At 43.6% G+C, this 19,700-nt stretch overlaps 1 protein-coding gene across 5 annotated transcripts in view; it reads right to left on the minus strand.

Annotated features, from left to right (window-relative positions):
- Rassf6 (Ras association domain family member 6) overlaps positions 1–19,700 on the minus strand; it is a 40,652-nt gene that overhangs the window by 12,711 nt on the left and 8,241 nt on the right. For all 5 annotated transcript variants that reach the window (XM_029545433.1, XM_021211138.2, XM_021211137.2 and 2 more), the window contains 3 exons: positions 18,745–18,843; positions 4,773–4,851; positions 2,651–2,793 (listed from right to left, as the gene is read on the minus strand). In XM_029545433.1, the coding sequence (XP_029401293.1) occupies positions 2,651–2,793; positions 4,773–4,851; positions 18,745–18,809 (287 nt within the window). In that variant the 5' untranslated portion in view covers positions 18,810–18,843. The remainder of the gene's footprint in view (positions 1–2,650; positions 2,794–4,772; positions 4,852–18,744; positions 18,844–19,700) is intronic.

Raw genomic sequence — 19,700 nt, forward strand, 5'->3', positions numbered from 1 at the left:
GAGAGAGAGAGAGAGAGAGAGAGAGAGAGAGACAGACAGACAGACAGACAGACAGACAGACAGACAGAATGAATGAATCAGTCAGTCTGCACTATATGCATAAGGGGTGTGGTCTCTTCCTGTTAATTCCTACTAGAATGAGAAGATTGATGGCAGATGCATAATTACAATGTTCTAGTACGTCCTGTTACTGTGCTAAAGGACAGGCTAATACCTCCAGTGTTCTAGTACATGTCTGGTTATTTTGTTGAATCACAGGCTTATGAAATTGTCTAGTTGTATTTTCTCGAGTTTAAACCATGAGAAATAACTTCTGCTTGCTTCCAAAGCTGTTATAGCTTGAACTTGAGGTGTACTCTACAGGCTCATGGGTTTGAGCACTTGGACCCCTCAACTGGTAGTGCTGTGTTGGGAGCTGTGGCATCTTTGAGACCATGACCTAGCTTGCAGAAGTAGGTCCCTGGGGTCGGACCTTGAAGATACCTGGATCAGAGCTCCCTGCTTCCTGACTTGCTAAGATATAAACATGCCTACTGCTTGGTCGGAGTCCCTTCAGCTCCCACGCCTTCTCTACTGTGGTGGTCTGGACATCAGAAAATGTGAGCTAAAACAATCCTCTCTCTCCTCTTTCCATTGCTCTGTCGTGCTTAGCCATGCTGATGAGAAGAGTTACTAGCATACCAGCCCTGCTCTCAGGGAAAACAGGCTCAGCAGAAGGCGAGGGAAGGCGATAGTTTATAATCTGCTCTGGCATAGGCAAGAACATCACCCATATGACTTGTCCCCACCCCAGCTCCTAAAACTCATAGGCAATTTCCATATCTTTCATTCAAAGCTAGTCTGTTGAATTGGCGAGATTAAAACATATCTTTGAATAGCTATTAAAACAATAGCGGCTTATCACAACCATGGAAATACCAACCTCCTCGAAGTATTGCTGTAATACCTCGCAGTTAGGAAGTTTTAATGAACCGGAAGGAATCAGAATATAGTAGAAGGGGTCTGCCCCTCAAAGAGATTTGCCATGAGTTCTTAGGTAGATGTGAAATATGATCAAAATTTTTCATTCATATCTTGTGTAGTTCTTTTATTTTAAAGCAAGGCTCAACCACTTTTATATGCTGCATCTACTGATTTGAATGATGGGTCTTGTCAGTCATTTTGTACCTGAGGGATGCTGGACTTCACAAGCTGCCCGAGATCGTGGTTCCATTTATGCTCACAAGCACATGTCCTGTGCCCACCAGCAACCCCTAGCTTAGATGGGAGACTGGTGAGAAGAGGGTGAGAAGCTTGTCACAAAAGCAGGTGACATTTCTTTACAGGTTTCATCTGCTCTTATTCCCTTCCCCTAATCACACTTTCTTCCTCCGTCTATCATACTTATAGATCCCTCTTTGTCTCTTTCTTTACCCCTCTGTCTCTTCCTCTCTCCCACCTCTCTCTTTCCTTCCCTTTCTTCTTTGAGTTGGGTCCTGGGATGCAAAGACAATGAAAAATGTGTCCCCTGCTACCTAGAGACTCCCGCTGTAGCTGGGGACAGGATGTATAAAAGTTCAATACACTGTATGCCCTGGAGATGAGAGAGAAGCTGTCAGTGTGCTCAGTATGGAACGAGGGATCGTGGAAGGCTTTCAGGAGAATGTCTTGAATTTGTTGGAGGAGAGTTAGACAACTGGCTGTGGATAAGCCAGGTGGGCAGAGGGAGGAAAATAAGAAACTGCATGGCATGTTTACAATATTGCAAAATGCTCAGCTCTGTTCAAGGATTATATTTGAGACATACTGAATAGGTAAACACGGTGGGATATGGGTGTGTGTGTGGGGGGGCAAGGTAGAATCTAACTTTCCTTAATTGTGACCAAATATCAGACTATACAAATGTAGCATCCTAGCAGCTGTCCCCCATTTTCTCCTCTGGGAGAATCCCAAGTCTTCCAGTAATGGATGGGAAGATGAGAGCTGTGAAGAGAATTTTGGTGGCAGAAGATGAGATTGGAGTGAAAGATGGAGAAGAAAGGAAGCAAGCTCTTTTAAAAGTATAATTTTGAATGCTGGTAATTAAAAAAAACAAACAAACAAACTACAAATTGTAATACCAAAACCCCACACAAGTCGAACATTCAAGTTATGGTTGCATCCACCCACGCAGGGTGGGAGCTGTCCGGTGCAAGGAACTTCAGATGCGCTTTGCTGTGCTTTGCTAAACAGCTCTGCTTGTTCTGAACGCGAGCATCATTCAGTCTCCCGTCCAGAAAGCAAGAAGAGTTCTTTGTTCCATGGACTGGACAGATTCAAGTTTTCTTCTCTGTTTTTGGAGGTCCAGTTGGGACTATCCAAATCTTGCCATTCTATCTAGTCTCTACCAGTGCAGTCTGGGGGCAGGGGTGGGGGATGCAAAGGGGCAAAAGGGCCCCCAGAAGGGGGCTCTGGATCCCAGGTCCCTTTGGTCCTGCCAGGGTAACTAGGGATCCTACCCAGTCACCTAACCTCAGAGACATGGTTTTCAAACAACTAATGGATGGCAATGTTGGCGTTGGCATGAGATTGTCTATAATCATCCGCACACAGGTCTAGGACACCCGTGCTAAGAGCCCAACAAAAGCAGAGAACAAGACCATTTGAGGGAGAACAAGGGAGGACGCCTTACCCTTTGCTGGCAAAGGTTTCCGGTGAGTTCAACAGATCAAAGGAAGAGATTTGCTTCTCATCTTGTATTTTCAGCTGTATGGGTCGTTTGACTCCCCAGAAAATGTCCAGCATCCCTTCAACAATCAGCTGTCCGTCTTCGGTCTAAGGAAGAAGCCATTGCCCATAGTCATTGTTTTTGCGTTGCCTATAGAAAGTCAGATGCTTTAACGGAAGCTGTAGAAAGTCAGCCTGTAGGAGCTGTTTCTAGTTTAAACATCTCCCAGTATGGATTATTTGGCATCTCAGACTATCTGCAAAACAATTCTAATTTTGAAATAGTCTTATTTCTGGCAAAATAAGCCACGGCATGTTTTGCATGTTCACCAATGGGCATACCACATTAAAATCCTTTCTCAGCTCTGGCTCTTGGAATAGATGGAGTTATATTGCTTTAGTTCCATTTAATTTAAAAACAATGTGATAGCTTTAAAAACTATACTGAATTAGAAATTAGAATAAATAGTTGCTGAGAGATTTAACAGTTATTTGAATAAACAGGAATAATTCAATTCATAACGTTATGTAGTTCAAAAGAAAGAATGTTCATGAAGGAATGGTAGTGGCACCCGCCTTTAATATCAACACTCAAAGCGGCATGTGGGTCTCTGTGAGTTCCAGGTCCGCCAGGGCTATATACTGAGATTCCATCTCAATGAGAGAAAGAGAATGCATATGGAAACATACTCTATAATACAAAACAGAGCTGGGGAACCTGGGTTCTGAGCCCCAACACCTATGTAGAAAGCCGAGTATGACCATGTGTGTCTGCAATCTCAGCACTGGGGGCTGCAGACAGTCTGAGCTCATCTGAACAGTCAGCTTAGCCCAAAGCCGCAAGCTTCCGGTTCAGCGAGAGACCTTGGTTCAAAGCAAGAGAGGAGAGATAGCAGAGACATCCTGCTTGAGTGTGACTGTGGCATGCGTGCTTGCAGACTCACATGCATGCCACATATACGCACACAACATTGAGACACATTTGTTAAGAATTAATAGTTTTTCAAAGTGCTCATTCAAAATAAAAATAGTATAGCAAAATAAATAAATGTGAAAGTGAAGAAAAATTAGCAAACATATGTATTGTATATGTAATGTATTTTAAAAATACATGAACTATTTAGAACAAAGCAATTCTCATATTTCTTTTCAAACTTATCTTTTTTTTTTTTTTTAAAGATTTATTTATTTATTATATGTAAGTACATGATAGCTGTCTTCAGACACTCCAGAAGAGGGCGTCAGATCTTGTTACGGATGGTTATGAGCCACCATGTGGTTGCTGGGATTTGAACTCTGGACCTTCGGAAGAGCAGTCGGGTGCTTTTACCCACTGAGCCATCTCACCAGCCCTCAAATTTATCTTTTATAGCATCTATATAACCTCTTTTATATTAAATATCTTTTAATTTAAAAATCTATTATTGTTTTAGAAACTTTGAGAATATAGAAAGTGGACAGTTATAATAAAAATCATTGACTAGAGCTACTGTGAGAAACCAATCCTTAGGCATTATAAACGACTACAGTATTTCTCTAACATTTCTAAACCGTTGTCATTGTGTGGCAGCACACAGCCACTCGAACTCAACGTACTCATTATAACAAACAAAGTTGGCTTTACAGATATACAGCATGACTTGTAATAATCCCACCCAGGTGGCCACGAGACACTGTCACGTGTCTTTCTGCAAATGGTGTCACAGTGCACACCTCTCCACACACGTTGCCACGAATGCAAGGGAGCAGGGGATTTACTGTTCGTAGCCTTATCCATATTTGAGAAATTCTCCATGTTTAAGACAGAAAGCAAATGCGTCTTTAAAATTACTTGTATGCTTTTCTGTGTTGAAAAATGCTTAGAAACTTGCAGACACTCCAGGCCTATTATTTTGTGAGATAGCCTATGAAAATGAATAAATTTTCATTATTAAAGATCATAAATTAAAGATTTATCAACTTCTTTGGACCACATGGGTAATTAGGTTCTAGACTTGAGCCTACCCTGACACATCTACATGGTTATAGAATATAAATATAAATCTGTTCTCTGTGAATCAAGCTATTGCTTTCTTTAATAGGCTTACCTGCCCATACAATATATGCAGATTTTTCTGGTTTTCATAGAAAACATTATAAGTCTCCAGTAAATAATTAAGTTGTTCCCTTAAAAAAAAAAAAAAGAACATTTACAAGTCACAATCAATCTTAAGCCTTAGAACAGTTAGTATAGTACATTTTACTTCATTAAAATATGAGATAAAAAATGTTTCTGTGGAATTGCTATTATTCTTCCATTTACATTTAAGGTACACCATGAAAATCAGAGGCATCCTTAGAACATTAACACATTTTATATATGCTAATTAGTAATTAAAATCCATGGGGGGTTGACTGAAAGCAGTACTGGTGGGAGAGCTTGGTCAAAGGAGGCAGCTATGAAGCGAATGTGGTTTACATTTTGCTTTGTTCTGTTTCATAATAGTTTAACTACCTGTTTCACAACAGTTAACCACCCAGACACTAAACACCTGCCATGCATATGACATCACAGTTCTCTTTGATGTTAAAACAACAGTCAGCTTAACTAATGTCTGTTGCTCCAGAGGAATCTCAGTCAAGTGACAGGTAGACCCTATGGGAGGCACAAGTGACAGGAGGACCTTGTGGGAGGCACAGCTGACAGGTGGACCATGTGGGGGCACAGGTGACAGGTGGATCTTGTGGGAGGCACAGGTGACAGGTGGATCCTGTGGGGGCACAGGTAATAGGTAGGCCCTGTGGGGGGCACAGGTAGATTCTGTGGGGGCACAGGTGACAGGTGGACCCTGTGGGGGGCACAAGTGGACCCTGTGGAGGGCACAGGTGATAGGTAGGCCCTGTGGGTGGCACAGGTGGATCCTGTGGGGAGCACAGGTATCATTTTAATGTGAACTCAGCCATCTTTTTCCTTTGCTCAAAACTCCTCAATGTCTTCTCAGAATAGAATCCAACATCCTGTTGCTATGTTGACTTGAGAGATCGGGGTTTGATCTACTTGTCTGTCACCTCATAAACCTTGTTCCATCATTCTTTCCTTCAGTCACTGCTCTCAGCTTTCTTCATGTCTCTTGGACACAGCAGGTCCTCAGGCCTTTGGATTTGCTGATTGCTCCTCTAGAATGACCCCTCCTCCCAATCACATTGCTATCTCATTCATCCATTTTCTTTAATTATTTAATCAAAAGCCAGCTACAGGGCTGGAGACCTGGCACAGTGGTTGAGAGCAATGGCTGCTCTTCCAAAGGACCTGGGTTCTACTCTCAACATCTGCTTGTTGGCTCGCAACTGTTCATCACACCAGACCCAGAGGATCCAATACTTTCTTCTGGGACCTTATATGTACATGGTATACAAACACATATGCAAAGAAAACACCACACACATACACATAAAATAAAACTAAATAAAACTACCCCTCCCCATTAATAAAAAAGTCTATCTTGACTGTCTATTCCAAATCTTTGCCTCTTCCAATATTTCATCTCTTGCTTTCTTCCCTCACCTTTGCCTCTAAGATATCCTCTAATGATCCATAAATGTGACAATGTGACTTCCTGACTTCCTTCCCCCCATCCCATTTCTCTCTCCTGTCTTTTTTTTTTTTTTTGAGACAAGTCTTTAAAGATTGATTGATTGATTGATTGATTGATTTATCATGCACAGTGTTCTGCCTGCAAATATGCCTGCAAACCAGAAGAGGATGCTAAGACCATACTACAGATGGTTGTGAACCACCATGTAGTTGCTGGGAATTGAACTCATGACCTTTGGAAGGGAACCAGTGCTCTCAACCTCTGAGCCATCTCTCCAGCCCGAGACAAGTCTTACCATTGCGGCCTTGGATGGCCTGTAATTCACTGTGTAGACCATACATAGACCAGGCTGGCCTTGAATTTCTATCAGTCCACCTGCTTCTGCCTCCAGCGTGCCAGGATTAAAGGCATGAGCCACCATGTCTGGCTGTAAACTTAGTAGTTGTGTGTTCCGTCTTGCCCACAAGAACAAAGCTCCTTGAGGGTGGCATGTTTGGAAGTTTTGTTCAGATTTTCAGTCCCCGGTTGTAGAGTGCATGGGAGACGATCAGTCAACTCTAGTTAAGTGAACTTATCAGAATACCCTCTTCTAAAAACCAACCAACCAAAAGACAAAAAACCAATAGTAACAAGATAAAGGAGAAAAAGCTTGTTTTGTGCAGACCTATGTATTGAAAACGATTCTAGCTCCTCGATCCTCAGACCCCTTTGCCGTTCTCACACAGGCCCCAAGAGCTGTCGGGTTGGTTTCACTTGCTGACCTTTCCTGTTGATCCGAGTGGATTCTTGCTCATCAGAAGCTGCTATTCAACAAACATGGGCTGAATACTGAGCAACAGCCTCGATGCACGCTCTTTCTATGCGTTGGAATCATAACAACATGCTTTTTGAACTCACTTGCCATTTCCACCATCCACATTTCCAGGGGCCCACACCTTCCGGGCAACAACCCTAGAAAGAATTCCAGTGAAGGCCTCCGGGGTTCCCCTTCCCAAATGGCTTACTTCAATTTTTTTTTTTTTTTATGTTAAAGAAGATTTCTGTTCTAAGTCTCACCGGCTACACTGATCTTGTCCCTTTAGGGTCCTTACTGTGAGGTACTTCCTTTGAAATTGTACTACCACTAAAATGCATGCTCACCCTTTTTAAGCTTTTATGCCAGAGCAGCACAAAGAAGTTCAGGTTCACTAAGGGATGCAGGTCCAGATACGCTGAGCTCAGAGCATCGTTATGAAAGCACACAGAGCTTTATGTAATCTCATCCCTCAGCTTCTGGCAAAACCCCATATGTGGCATGTCGCAAGTCTTTGAAGCATCACTCAGGACCATGCAGTGGAAATGCTCTGTCCCTGAGCAGAGGTGAATGCATTCTACAAAGGCCTTTTTAACTCTGTGCATCTCACCAGAAAGGCAATTTCAGTTTACGGACCCAATGAAGGATGGGTGGACATAACATTGGGAAGAAATGTTAGCTTGTTGATTACACTAATATACCAGGTTGATTAGTTGAAACTAGGGTTATAAGAGGGTCAGGAGTTAGTCTTCTAATGAAGCATAGTAACAGAATGCCTGACCCAATGCCATTTAATCATCCATAGTAGAATCACTATGTGAGCACAGTCCAAACACCCAAGTCATGTGTCAAAGGTGAGCACGAGATGGTCCCTGTGGTGAACCTGGGTGGGCAATAACTGAACCAGAAGAGCCAATCAGGACAGGGGAACATTACCAAAGCATATTATCAGTTCTGTAGTTTATATGGGCAGCTCTGAGTTGAGGTTCCGAACATGTCCCAGGGATTTATAAGAATGGGTGCTTTATGAAAGTTAGATTCATCCTCTGGGCAATGGGAAGCTGGTGAAGTTGCAGGGGAGAGGGAGACAGGCCAACAGTAAAGCTAGTACATAGAGAGGTGCAATGTGGAGGCAGCAGGGGAGACTGCGGCCATCATAACATTGAGGCTCAGGACCAAGGCTGGGAAGACAAGTGAATGTCCCATGTATAGGGGATGACCTAGAATCTAGAGTGAGTCTCAAATAACTGCAGAATGGGCACTGATGGCTAGGACACAAAAAGTGCCATCCAGGTTTTAGTTTGGTTGCTTGGTTTTTTGTTTTTTTAGCAGAATTTTAAGAGCCCACTTAAGTGGACCCATTCTTAACAAATAAAAAGAAGTTGTGCCTCTTTCTGCCTCAGCTTTCAAATCGGTCCTTACCTACTTACCTAACACAGACCAGGGCTATTCAAATACTTTGATAAAGCTCTAAAATGGTTGCTTACAGAACAGTTACACATCTGGTCTTTTTAACTTTTTTTTTTCTTTAATCTTTTAATGAACCAGGGAATATCTAGAAGCCCACAGAGATGGCAAAGAAACAAAACTAAGATTCAAACTCATCTGAATGAGTCATCAAATCTTGACTTTCTGGGAAAATTGGAGATTTTTTTTTTTTGGGAACATAAAATATTATCTCACAGTACATACCATGTGTTTTTAAGGGCATCTTCACACTCTGCATCAAGGGAAAGGTGCTTTTACTAAACTGAGAAATGCCAAGCTTCTATACAAACTCAACTTCTATCTGAAGGAACTCATGGGCGCAGTAGTTTCCACCATAGAAATTGGCGTCCCGACACTGGCACTTCGGGGCGAGGATCCCGGGAGGTGCTGAGGGGGCCTTGAGTTCTCTAGCATGGGTTCTGGAGAAAAGCAAGACAGAACTCTAGCAAGCTCTGGAGGAACTGGCTGGGGAAGGAGGGGCCCCAAGGGTGTGTGTCACTCAAGGCCTGCTTGGTTTCAGTGACTTAATAGCATCTGCGGCTTAACTGCAGATGCTAACGTGCACTTTGCACCTTGCGGCTGGAGCTGCAGTCGATCAACGGATGGGAGATACCCACATCATGATGTGTGCCGCAGATAGTGAACTTAGCGAGAAATGAGTTCCGCTTCTTACAGTACAATTCAGCTGTCTAGAAGAAGCATTTACGCGGTTTTGTCAACTGCAACAAACATGAACATGAGGCAGGAGCACGGGAAGAAGAGAGCTCTACTTCATATCCAGAGACACACGGATGTCAAACTTGAGTTATAACATAGCACCCGTAAAATGGTTCTTCTGTGCTTTCCCTGGAAGCCAAAGAGCCCTCTTCCATTTTTGATCCTTATAAATTGGACTCCATATGAACAGAGTACAGATATTGTCACATGCTATAACCCAATGTGAACTTCTGAGACTACCATGTACCAAGTAACGTCCATGGCACGCTTGGCTGTGTCCCCATCATCTGTGGCACTCTCTGGGGGACTTGTTGGAACATGTTGGTGGTTAAGTCAGTCACTGACTGATGTTGACATTTGGTGACATTCTTTGTGGATCCTCCCATATTATAGAGCAGGACTTTCACCTGGGGTAGAATATGAACAACCCACCTTTTTGTTTTTCACATTTAGTTTTCTTTACTTTGTGGACTATGTTCACAATGTTATATTTTAGCAATGAGATTATTTAACAATTCCATATGGTCAGTTCAAAATGCTTAATTTAAAACATTTTGTATTTTGTTTTATAAAACAACTATAAACTGGAGAGATGGCTCAGAGGTCAAGGGCTCTACCAGAGGCCGAAGTTCAGTTCCCAGCATCCATATCAGGTGGGCTCACAGATGCCTATAACTGAGGTTCCAGGGGCTCTTGAACTTCTGGTCCTTGTTTACAAGCGTGCACACACACGCACATGCACACACACACACGCACACACACACACACACACACACTACACACATACAAATACAATAAATCTAAAAAAAAAAAAAAAACCCGTAAGAGTTAAACATATAAGTCTATTAGAATCGAGTACTGCTGATATTAAGTTTGTAATTTTGTGGGTTGTAGAGCTGCACACTTTACAAACTGTGCATTAAGTGTACAATCTATTCATGATTTTTCACAATTGACATACACAATTCATAGTATAAATGGTTGCCTGCCTCTGGAAAGGTAGGACCAGGAGATATGATTTAGTCCAGAAAGTAAATCCATATCAGTAAAGCAGCTAACACTGTCATTTTAAAGAACTGGTGTCTGTAAGCGTTGGCAAAATGCTCAGAACCCACTTTATCCTCACTACTTCCTTGAATCCTGGAATTGAAATCACACACTTCATCAGGGCCTCTCCCAGAAGGGACTCTGGGTGCCAGGTCTCTGCCTGGGCCTCTTTTTCTGGCTGGGTTGTGGAAGAAGAATGCCTTACCACCTGGCACACAGACCTTCCCTCTGCTAGCAAAGTAGGTTAGCCCATTTCCATTGCAAATGAAGGGATTGGGTTCCAAAGTCGGGAAGCTGGGAGGCTGGGAGGCTGGGGGGCAGAGGGCCCTCTTATCTGAAGTAAATGTGGCCTCCCTTGACATCAGAGTCCTGGGCAGGCACACATGCCCTGAGGCTTCTGTCCTTTTCAGAGAGGTGGACTTCCTGGCTTCTCTCGAAACTCTACGCTAGAGGATAAAGGGTTGCCCCTGTCCAGGGTCAGGGAGGTGGTAAATACAAGAAAGGCTTCAGATGTTTCAACTGTGCAAACTCCACCACAGGAGAGCTCTTGCTACTTGGAGCGATGCTACTAAACCATACAAGGTGTGGACAGGATAGGAAGATGGAACATTTCCTCTTCTAGTGATTCAAATGCTAATTCTTTTTGGCCTTCTTTTTGAGTAGGGTCACACTATGCAGCCCAGGTTGGCCTAGAACTAAGGAACCTCTTTTGTTGCCTCCTCCTCAGGCTTATAGGTAAGACTCTGCATGCCTAACAGGTCCTCAGTGAAGCCAGTGCAGCGGAGGGATTCCCACTTTGGGGGTCCCTCACCCCCCCTTTTTTTACAGCTACAGCACTGAGAACCCAGGTGATATTATCCTGTTAAAAGAGGGGGGGGGCTCTCTATGGGAAGAGTGACAGTTCAGATGTGTAGTCATTCTGACTAGAGCTACACTGATTGCTTCTGATGACTCTAAATTCATATGTGCGTCAAAATAGATGTACCAAGTGGACCACCATTTCGCCCTGCGATGAGAAAGCAGCACTGAGGATGACGCATGCAAAGTCATAATGAAGCTCGAGCAAGGACTCTGGGGCTGGTTACATGCTCATTTCTATGCAGTGGGACTCTGGTGAGGGACTGGAGTGTGTCAGGTGTGGCAGAAGCAGGGTACAGCCTTGAACAAAGTGCGGAGGCTTCTGCAGATGAGAATAACTTTGTAGCAGAGAGCAAGGAAGGAAAAAAAGAACAAAGGAACACCATTATCTGTTAGAGGGTAAGATCTCTGAGAAGAAAACACGATTCTCGGTGCTCAGGAAGACATGTGAGAGACAGGGCTCAGGAGGTCTGAGATGGTAAGCCTGATACCTGAGTAACTGGACCCCGCAGCCAGAGGACGAGCGAGGGAGAGATTCCAGGCAGACACACAAATGTGTGATTTGAGTGTAGGGCCACTCGGGCACTTCTGAAGGAAAGGTCTCGGCTCAAAATGAGATTCTAGAGGTCCTGCCAGCCTCTGAAGGTTTTCTGAGGGGTGTGCATCTCGCTCTGAACACAGCAAGAAATCTTTGGAGGATTTAGCCAAGATAATGGGAACACGTTAAGAGAGGAACGTCTCATAGCTCAAAGAGGATGGATCTCAGAAGGGAAGCCCCAGGAGGCGGCTGTTGTAGTTGGTTCAGCCAGGGATTTATCAGCTTCAAGGGTGAAAGGCTGAGGGTGCTTCAGAAGTGGAGGGATTGGTTGAGCTGGGAGGGTAGTGGGCAGGGCGAAGGGTTCCAAATGCCTGCTCCTCATTCACCCCTGCCGGGCACTCTCCTTTCAAGTTTTCCACCTCGTCTAAAACAAAGCTTAATGGAAAATTTTGGGGAAAAAAAAAGTCGCTTGGAAAGTAAACAGGACTGTGCCACACATCACTGGTCGCTGTTTGGATAGGCGCAAGTGTTGCCAGGAGACATTGTTTTTGTGTGTGAACGGTGAGGGGCTCTGTGCTTGCTAAGAATGAAGGGCCTCTCACTTGGATGGCCCTCCCTGCTCCTCCTGGAGCGGGAATCGAACGGGCTATTCTACTTAAAGAAGTCATCCACTAGTTTCCTGTAAGCCATCCGGCCTCACCAGGCCTGTGAGATTGTTGCTGGGAGCTGACCCATGATTCTCAGGGCCACTGAGCAAGCGGAGGAGCTCCAGGCGGGAGCTTTACAGCACACAGTCTCGCAGCCACTGTAACCTGCTTTGCCCTCGTGACTCTGGCCCCTGATTCTTCTCGTTCTAAAATAATTTCACTAACCAACTGAGTAACAGCTGCCTATGACTCACAGGATCTCCTCTGAGCATGGAACATCGAATGGTATCATCTGCTTTGTTGAACGTCCTTAAATGTCTTTCTCTTGCTCTTTGAGTAAAATCCTCCGATCCTTACCGTGGCACTGGATGATCCTGCGTGGTCCCTCTTCAGGCTTACTTTTTTAGTGTTCTTTTAAGAGATGTTTTTGGATCTGGAGAGATGGCTCGGAGGTTAAGGGCGACTTCTGCTCTTCCAGAGGACACAGGTGTGATTCCCAGCAACCACAGGGAAGCTCACAACTCTATTCCCAGAGAATCTAATTCCCAGAGAAGGAGAAGCCTGGCCTCTGCAGATACCAGGTTTGCATATGGTGCACAGACATACATGTAGACGGGAAATCCATTTAAATAAAATAAGTATTTTTAATGTAAAGAGAATATATACTCTTGTGTGTCCTGCACCTTAGCTAGCCTGGAACATTTTGCTTGCTGTAACTCACTGGCCACAGGATTCGGAGAGTTCCTGTACCAAACACCTCTTCATCCTGTGGTTAGCTCTCTCTCTGGACTGTACAGTCTCTCCGTGAACTCAGTAAGGTCCTGTCCTTCCGGAGTGTTTATCTCACTTTGTTTTGCCACCGTAGACCCGGACTTCCGAAAGAGCGCAGCAGCCAAACTCCCTGGGGACCTTAGCCAGGCGGACCCAGGAACTGGGAGGAAGGACCTGGCCTCCAGGGAATTTTCTGGGCAAGTTGAGAACTGCAGCTTCAGCCAGCAAGCTCCTTCTAGAAGGGTCCTGCTTTATTCCCACACCCTAGCTTTCTTCTGGCAACAGCGTCTGGCTCAGGGCACACCCTCAGACCTCATTTGTTTAGGGACTGAAATATGAAAAATTGAATCCCAGTCTACTGTTGGGGTTACCAGTGCAATGAAGATGTCAGAAATTCAAGTAAATTCTATACAGGTCATAAAAACTGGGGTGGGGGTGGGGTGGGGTTGAAATTTGACTTTCAGACTCTGGGAAAGTTTCTGTAAATCTTGGAAAGACCTTGTTTTTTTGAATGCACTGAAGTGACAGAATTTGAGACTACAGAACTGATAAACTTTGCTGGTGGTAGTGGGGACTGCTGTTGATATACTCAATGACTACTGAAAATCCATATGCTCTTTGGGAAATATTGGCTATAAATTTTTTTTTTAACAAGCACCATCTTTCTGCATATTCTGGTGACATTGCTGAACTTTCTGTGATGTAGTGCCATGTACATCATTCAGTTTTAAAAAATAATCTCTTATTTTAAAAAGATTAAAATAAGTAGTAATACTGTGAAAATTTAAAAATGGTCTCTACATGGGAAAATGTCCTTACTTTAAAGGGGGGGGGATAGGTCTTAAGCACATTTCAAACCCCTTTGTCTCTGGCTCATTTTAAACTCTTGATTCTTTATTTAAAAACCAAGGAAACAAACCAAAAAAACAAAAACCTTAGAGAGGTGTACTACACCCTCATTAAACCTAGAAGTTGTCTTTCTGAGAGACATACTGTCTATTTATAGACCTGTTTTCAGAGCTGGCTGGACCTGTGCTCGCTCCTTTGAGCAGGAGATTCTGGGCTCCCATCTTAACAATGCCTTCTGGCTCTCTGAAACAGATAGGAGGCAGCCTCAGGAACACGGTCGCTTTGTGTATAATTTGTGCTTAGAACCGTAATGTAGGTGGCTGGTTCTTTTGTCTCAGCAAAGGGTGCTAGCTAGCATGCTTGGAACAAGAAGCTGTGAGGAATTATGTACTTTCTGCACAGACTTATGACGTCATGCTAATTAAACCTATTACTAAGGACAAGAATGCACATGTGCCTCTTGGCCTGCGAGGGTTGATTCCAGTTTCTAAGAAGCACAGAAAACCTATCAGGTTCTGAAATCTGACCGGCATTTGAGACAGGAGTGAACTTTTTGGTTTTGTTTGTCTTAAATACAGGGCTGGTATTTACTCACTTCTCAAGTGTCCCGATTTTAGAAAGCTAGAAGGAAGGCTCTTTGAAAGCAACCAAATGGAACCATATTTAATTTGGAATATTTGCATCCAGCACAGTAGTGACTCCAGGCAATGAACCGTAGTCACTGGAGTATGAAGGGAACTGGTGCCAACACCCTTGAGTCAGGAGGTCTGGAAACAGCCACCCAGTCCTAAGATACACACGCTTTACTGGCTGTGGTGCTATGACCCACAGGGCCTCTTGTTTTATTGATTATATGTTACTCCTCACTGAATGTGCTAAGAAACCAAATTTTTCAATTAGGTTGCTATTACATTTTTCATATTTTAAAATCTATTTTAATATCAATGCCTAACACTTTCCTGCATTTCAGTTCAGGCAAAGGAAAAACCCTTAATGAGTTGACAATTCTGGTTTTGTTTACTATGATGCCAAATGCAGATGGGGAACTGAAAAACCTTTGAGAGAGTAAACAAGTGGGGGCTGTTTGCCCGTTGTGTGCATGCCATAATTAGCTAGTGGCGTTGGTATGATTTTCCATGACAATTTTGCAGAGATTTCTTGCGGTTTCAGGAATCCTGTGACTGCTCCACAGACTGCATATTGAAAAGCTCTGTCTTGATGCACAGCATCTGTGGAATTGTGTTGCTTTCTGATAATGCCCAGTCATTCAGGGCTCCAGGGAGCACACATAGAGCCCGTGGCCTAAAAGATATCCACACTATGGAAGATAAAACTCTAAGTTCTGCAATTGACCGATTCAAAGATAAAAAATAAAGCTCACTTCAATCGTAGCTTTTTTGGGAACATTCCCCCACCATGTGTGGTTTCATGTGACATATTTAATTGCCAATAAGTAACTCTGTGGAGATAGATATATGTAGGTTTTGTAATGTATTCATTTTTCTCTATACTACAGCTGAGCATTTGAAAACTCTTGTCAAAATATTTTTAGAGAGGGGAAATGGTAACTTTAGATATTAGGCGTTAAGGCTAATGTGTAAGAAAACAGCTGTATTAGCAAGCCAAAATAAACCCTTCCTTCCCCTCCCCCACAAAAAGAAAGAAAATGGGAGTCTAAATACAGTCTGACTGAGGGCCCTGGCAGTACCATGGAGCTAATTATGCATTACTGTTTTAATAATTTAGGTCAAGTGAAAGTGTTATCCATTGCCAGTAATTTTTTAACTGACTTTGCTCTCCTTTGTTATTTTGCTCTAAGTAATATTTGTGAAAGCAAAGATTATGTACACTTATATTTTCTTAATACTTCCCATAAGTGTTAAAGATGAGTATCTATGTCAAATTTAATAGTCACTTCCTACGCCAGTTTCACCCACCTGCCCACTGTCATAAAATATATGCAAAAAATCAGTAGCTCCCACCTCAAGTGATTTGCATTGTAACTAGCAGAGCCAAACTCCTGTTAAAAATAAGAGGGGCTGTGAGACCTTCAGCTGATAGCATTTGTAGAAGTAACCTTAGATTATTTGCAAATATTGATCCAGGGCTTTTTTTTTTTTTGTTTTTGTTTTTTTGTTTTTTCGAGACAGGGTTTCTCTGTATAGCTCTGGCAGTCCTGGAACTCACTTTGTAGACCAGGCAGGCCTCGAACTCAGAAATCCGCCTGCCTCTGCCTCCCAAGTGCTAGGATGATCCAGGCCTATTTCTGACAACCAGATTTATGTGTCAAAACAAAACTAGAGCCATCCTGAAGACAGAAATCATGGTGGTATTTCTGTCATGAAATTCTGCCGTATCATTCCAAACATTTTAGGAGGATTTCCTCCAGTGGTACAGGAGAATATTTATAATCTAATGATGGGCCTGTAAAATAAAGATACAGTGTGGCCTCAGCTTTGCAGAATAGAATCTGTGTTGGGGGTTGGTCTGGTGTTGCTTTATGAATGATGCATTCTGCACCCCAAGATCTGGTTGCCCTGAGAGAAGTGAATTCCCATGTCCACCAGCCTTTGTTGTGTAGACCTTGTTCTCCCGTTTAAAACTACTGGTTAAATTAAAGTGGCTACAGCCCATTACTGGGAAGAATAGAAACAGGTGGAATTTCAGTCGCAGGCAGGGGGCACGAGGAATAGAAGAGTGAATGGAGAAGGGGCTTGAAGGAGTAGAAAGACAGAGAGAGCAGAGGTCTCCATTAGATATGATGGACCAGGAGCACATGCCTGAGTGAGAGGCTGTGCTGGTGGAGCTCAGCCTGAGGACAGCCTGGTGGAACAGGAAGAGCCGGGGAGAAACACACACAGAAAGTACTTGGGGGACACAGCTGGGAAAGTAGCCAGTCTAGCATTAGAGAATTAGATCAGGGGCCATCAACCAGTGATCGTGCAAAGCTAAATAAATAAATCATAGCCCGAGTCTCACTCATTTGGAAGCTAGACGGGGATAGAAATAGTTAACCAATTTACAAATCTGCCATCATCTGGTTGCTGGGAATTGACCCTAGGTCTGGAAGAACAGTGGGTGTTCTTAACCACTGAGCTGTTTCTCCAGGTCCTCATTGGCGTATTCCAAATCAGTGAGAAGCTTCTCATCTTCTTTGGTGGAAAAGGCTAAGTCTCACCCTGGCCTCCAAAGCACTGTGTGTTCTTGTTCTGGACCCTCTGTGCCTCTGATCTCAGCTTCGCTTACTCCCCTTCTACTTTCATTCATCTACACTGGACAGGTAAATGAGTACTGTGAGCACGCCTCACAGGGATGCCCATGACCCAAACACCTGAAGCTTTTCCTTCCAGTCCTGTGTCTTTACTTGGGTCTTCCTTGAGTACCTCCTCAGATTAGAGCCTCCCTATCTGCCTCAAGATTCTTCACTCACGTTGCTTCTTTATTTTGGGTTTTCTTTAGCTAAGCATCTATCTTCCTCTGAAAGTACCCTCCTGTACTGGCTGGTTTTGTGTCAACTTGACACAGCTGGAGTTACCACAGAGAAAGGAGCTTCAGTTGGGGAAATGCCTCCATGAGATCCAGCTGCAGGGCATTTTCTCAATTAATGATCAAGGGGGGAGGTCCCCTTGTGGGTGGTGTCATCTCTGGGCTGGTAGTCTTGGTTCTATAAGAGAGCAGGCTGAGCAAGCCAGTAAAGAACATCCCTCCATGGCTTCTGCATCAGCTCCTGCTTTCTGACCTGCTTGAGTTCCAGTCCTGCATCCTTTGGTGATCGACAGCAGTATGGAAATGTAAGCCAAATAAACCCTTTCCTCCCCAACTTGCTTCTTGGTCATGATGTTTGTGCAGGAATAGAAACCCTGACTAAGACACCTCCTCCCTTTGACAGTACCCTCTGCCCTTTGATAGTAAGGGTTTTGTTTGATTTCTCATGGATGCTCAGTGCACAGTCCACTCTTTCTACAGCAAGTGGCCAGCAAGCATCTGAGCACTGAACGAAGAAAACGTTCCCCTTTAAGTTCCTTTCCACTCTTACATCTTGTCTTTATCTTCTCGTGGTGGCTTTTGACCACATCTGTGTCCCATCCACTTTGCTACTCTGTTTTACAACCTTGGCATTCCTCAGTGGCAGTCAACCCTCACCTCAGCCCCCACCTCCCCCTGAGACTTGGGCACATTTGGGTACCATTTGAGTCTGTGTTACCACTTTCTCTTTCTCAGCCATCTCTCCTGGCTCAGCCAGGTTCAACTCTCATCTTTCTAGTTTTTAAACTTCTGTTCCCAAAGCAATAGAATACACTATTTACTGTTTGTAGGAAATTAGGTAAGGATATTGCCCATATCTTATGCAATCTCATGTCAGGAGGAAAATGGAATGTGCAAAAAATGGAGAGAGAGAGAGAGAGAGAGAGAGAGAGAGAGAGAGAGAGAGAGAGAGAGAGCGCTAAGAACTAAACATGCGATTAATGGCCTCAGAATAAACTGAGTGAAGTGATACCACTTATGAGGGACTTTACCTCCTTAGCGCGGTCTTCATGAGTGTTTGAATTATTAAAACTGACACATAATTTTAAGTGAAATCAGGTAAATGTTTATGAAGTCCGAGTGGCCATTCTATGACGGGGTATGGCTTAGCAATCTTAGCTAGTATCTTACCTAGTGATTCACAGTACTGATCTTGTTGGTCATAGGCCATCCTAAGAAGCTCTGAATGTCATATCCTACCAGTGGCTAGAGCAGACTAACACATCACACAGGCATATGGTATATGGTTACCTGCTTATGGATGTGCTCTCATCGACAACGATCCAAGAAGGGAACTGGTGATCCATCGCTGTCATCCTTTCTCCCTTCCCAGGATGATCGCAGGATGCTCTGAAACATTAAAACAATATTACTGCTTTGCTGCTGGGAGACATCCTTAGGTTACTTTCTTAAGTTGAGTATTTGCTTATGTCTTTAATGTATATGAGAAGGCTTTAAATCTGTGTGGGGATTACAGTCGTTATACTGCAGCAACCTAACCAGAAGTGGCTGGACCCTGGAAATGGACAAGATTCCAGGCTCTGAAGAAAAGTTCTGGCTAGAGAGCTGTCTTTGTATGACGCAATAGCCTCAGACTCTCCTGCAGGCACTGGAACCTGAGATCAGATATCATCAATCACCTCTGTTACGAGATCGCATATATGGCACTAGGGTGTGAACCGCAAGTATTAAGCATATTTTCTGCTTAGTCTGTTTTGCATAGATACATATGCAGTTATCATTGCTTTGAGCCTGAAGAATCATAGGCACTATATTCAGAATCAAAAGCTGTGCTGGAAAGAAAATTTCAATTTTTTTAACAAATGGAACCTAGATGGGATATTTTTTACTTTCATAGCAGACTGTTTGGGTAGGGTAAGAAGAATGGAAGACATTATACATCCTAATTCCCTGGGATACAAGGAGGAAAAGGAAGAAGAGAGAAGAGGAGAAAGAGGAGGAGGAAGAGGAGGAGAAGGAGGGAGAGGAGGAGGAGGAGAAAAAGGAAGAAGAACAAGAACAAGAAGAAGGAGATTAGGAGGGGGAGAAGGAGAGGGAAAAGGAGGAAGAGTAGGAGGAAGAAAAGACATAGAAGAAGAAAGGAGGAAAGAGGAGGAGGAGGAGGAGAGGAAAAAGAAGGAGGAGGAGGAGAAGGAGAAGGAGAAAAGAAGAAGAAGAAGAAGAAGAAGAAGAAGAAGAAGAAGAAG

The sequence above is a fragment of the Mus pahari genome, chromosome 13 (assembly GCF_900095145.1).
Source record: "Mus pahari chromosome 13, PAHARI_EIJ_v1.1, whole genome shotgun sequence".
Classification (NCBI taxonomy): domain Eukaryota; kingdom Metazoa; phylum Chordata; class Mammalia; order Rodentia; family Muridae; genus Mus; species Mus pahari.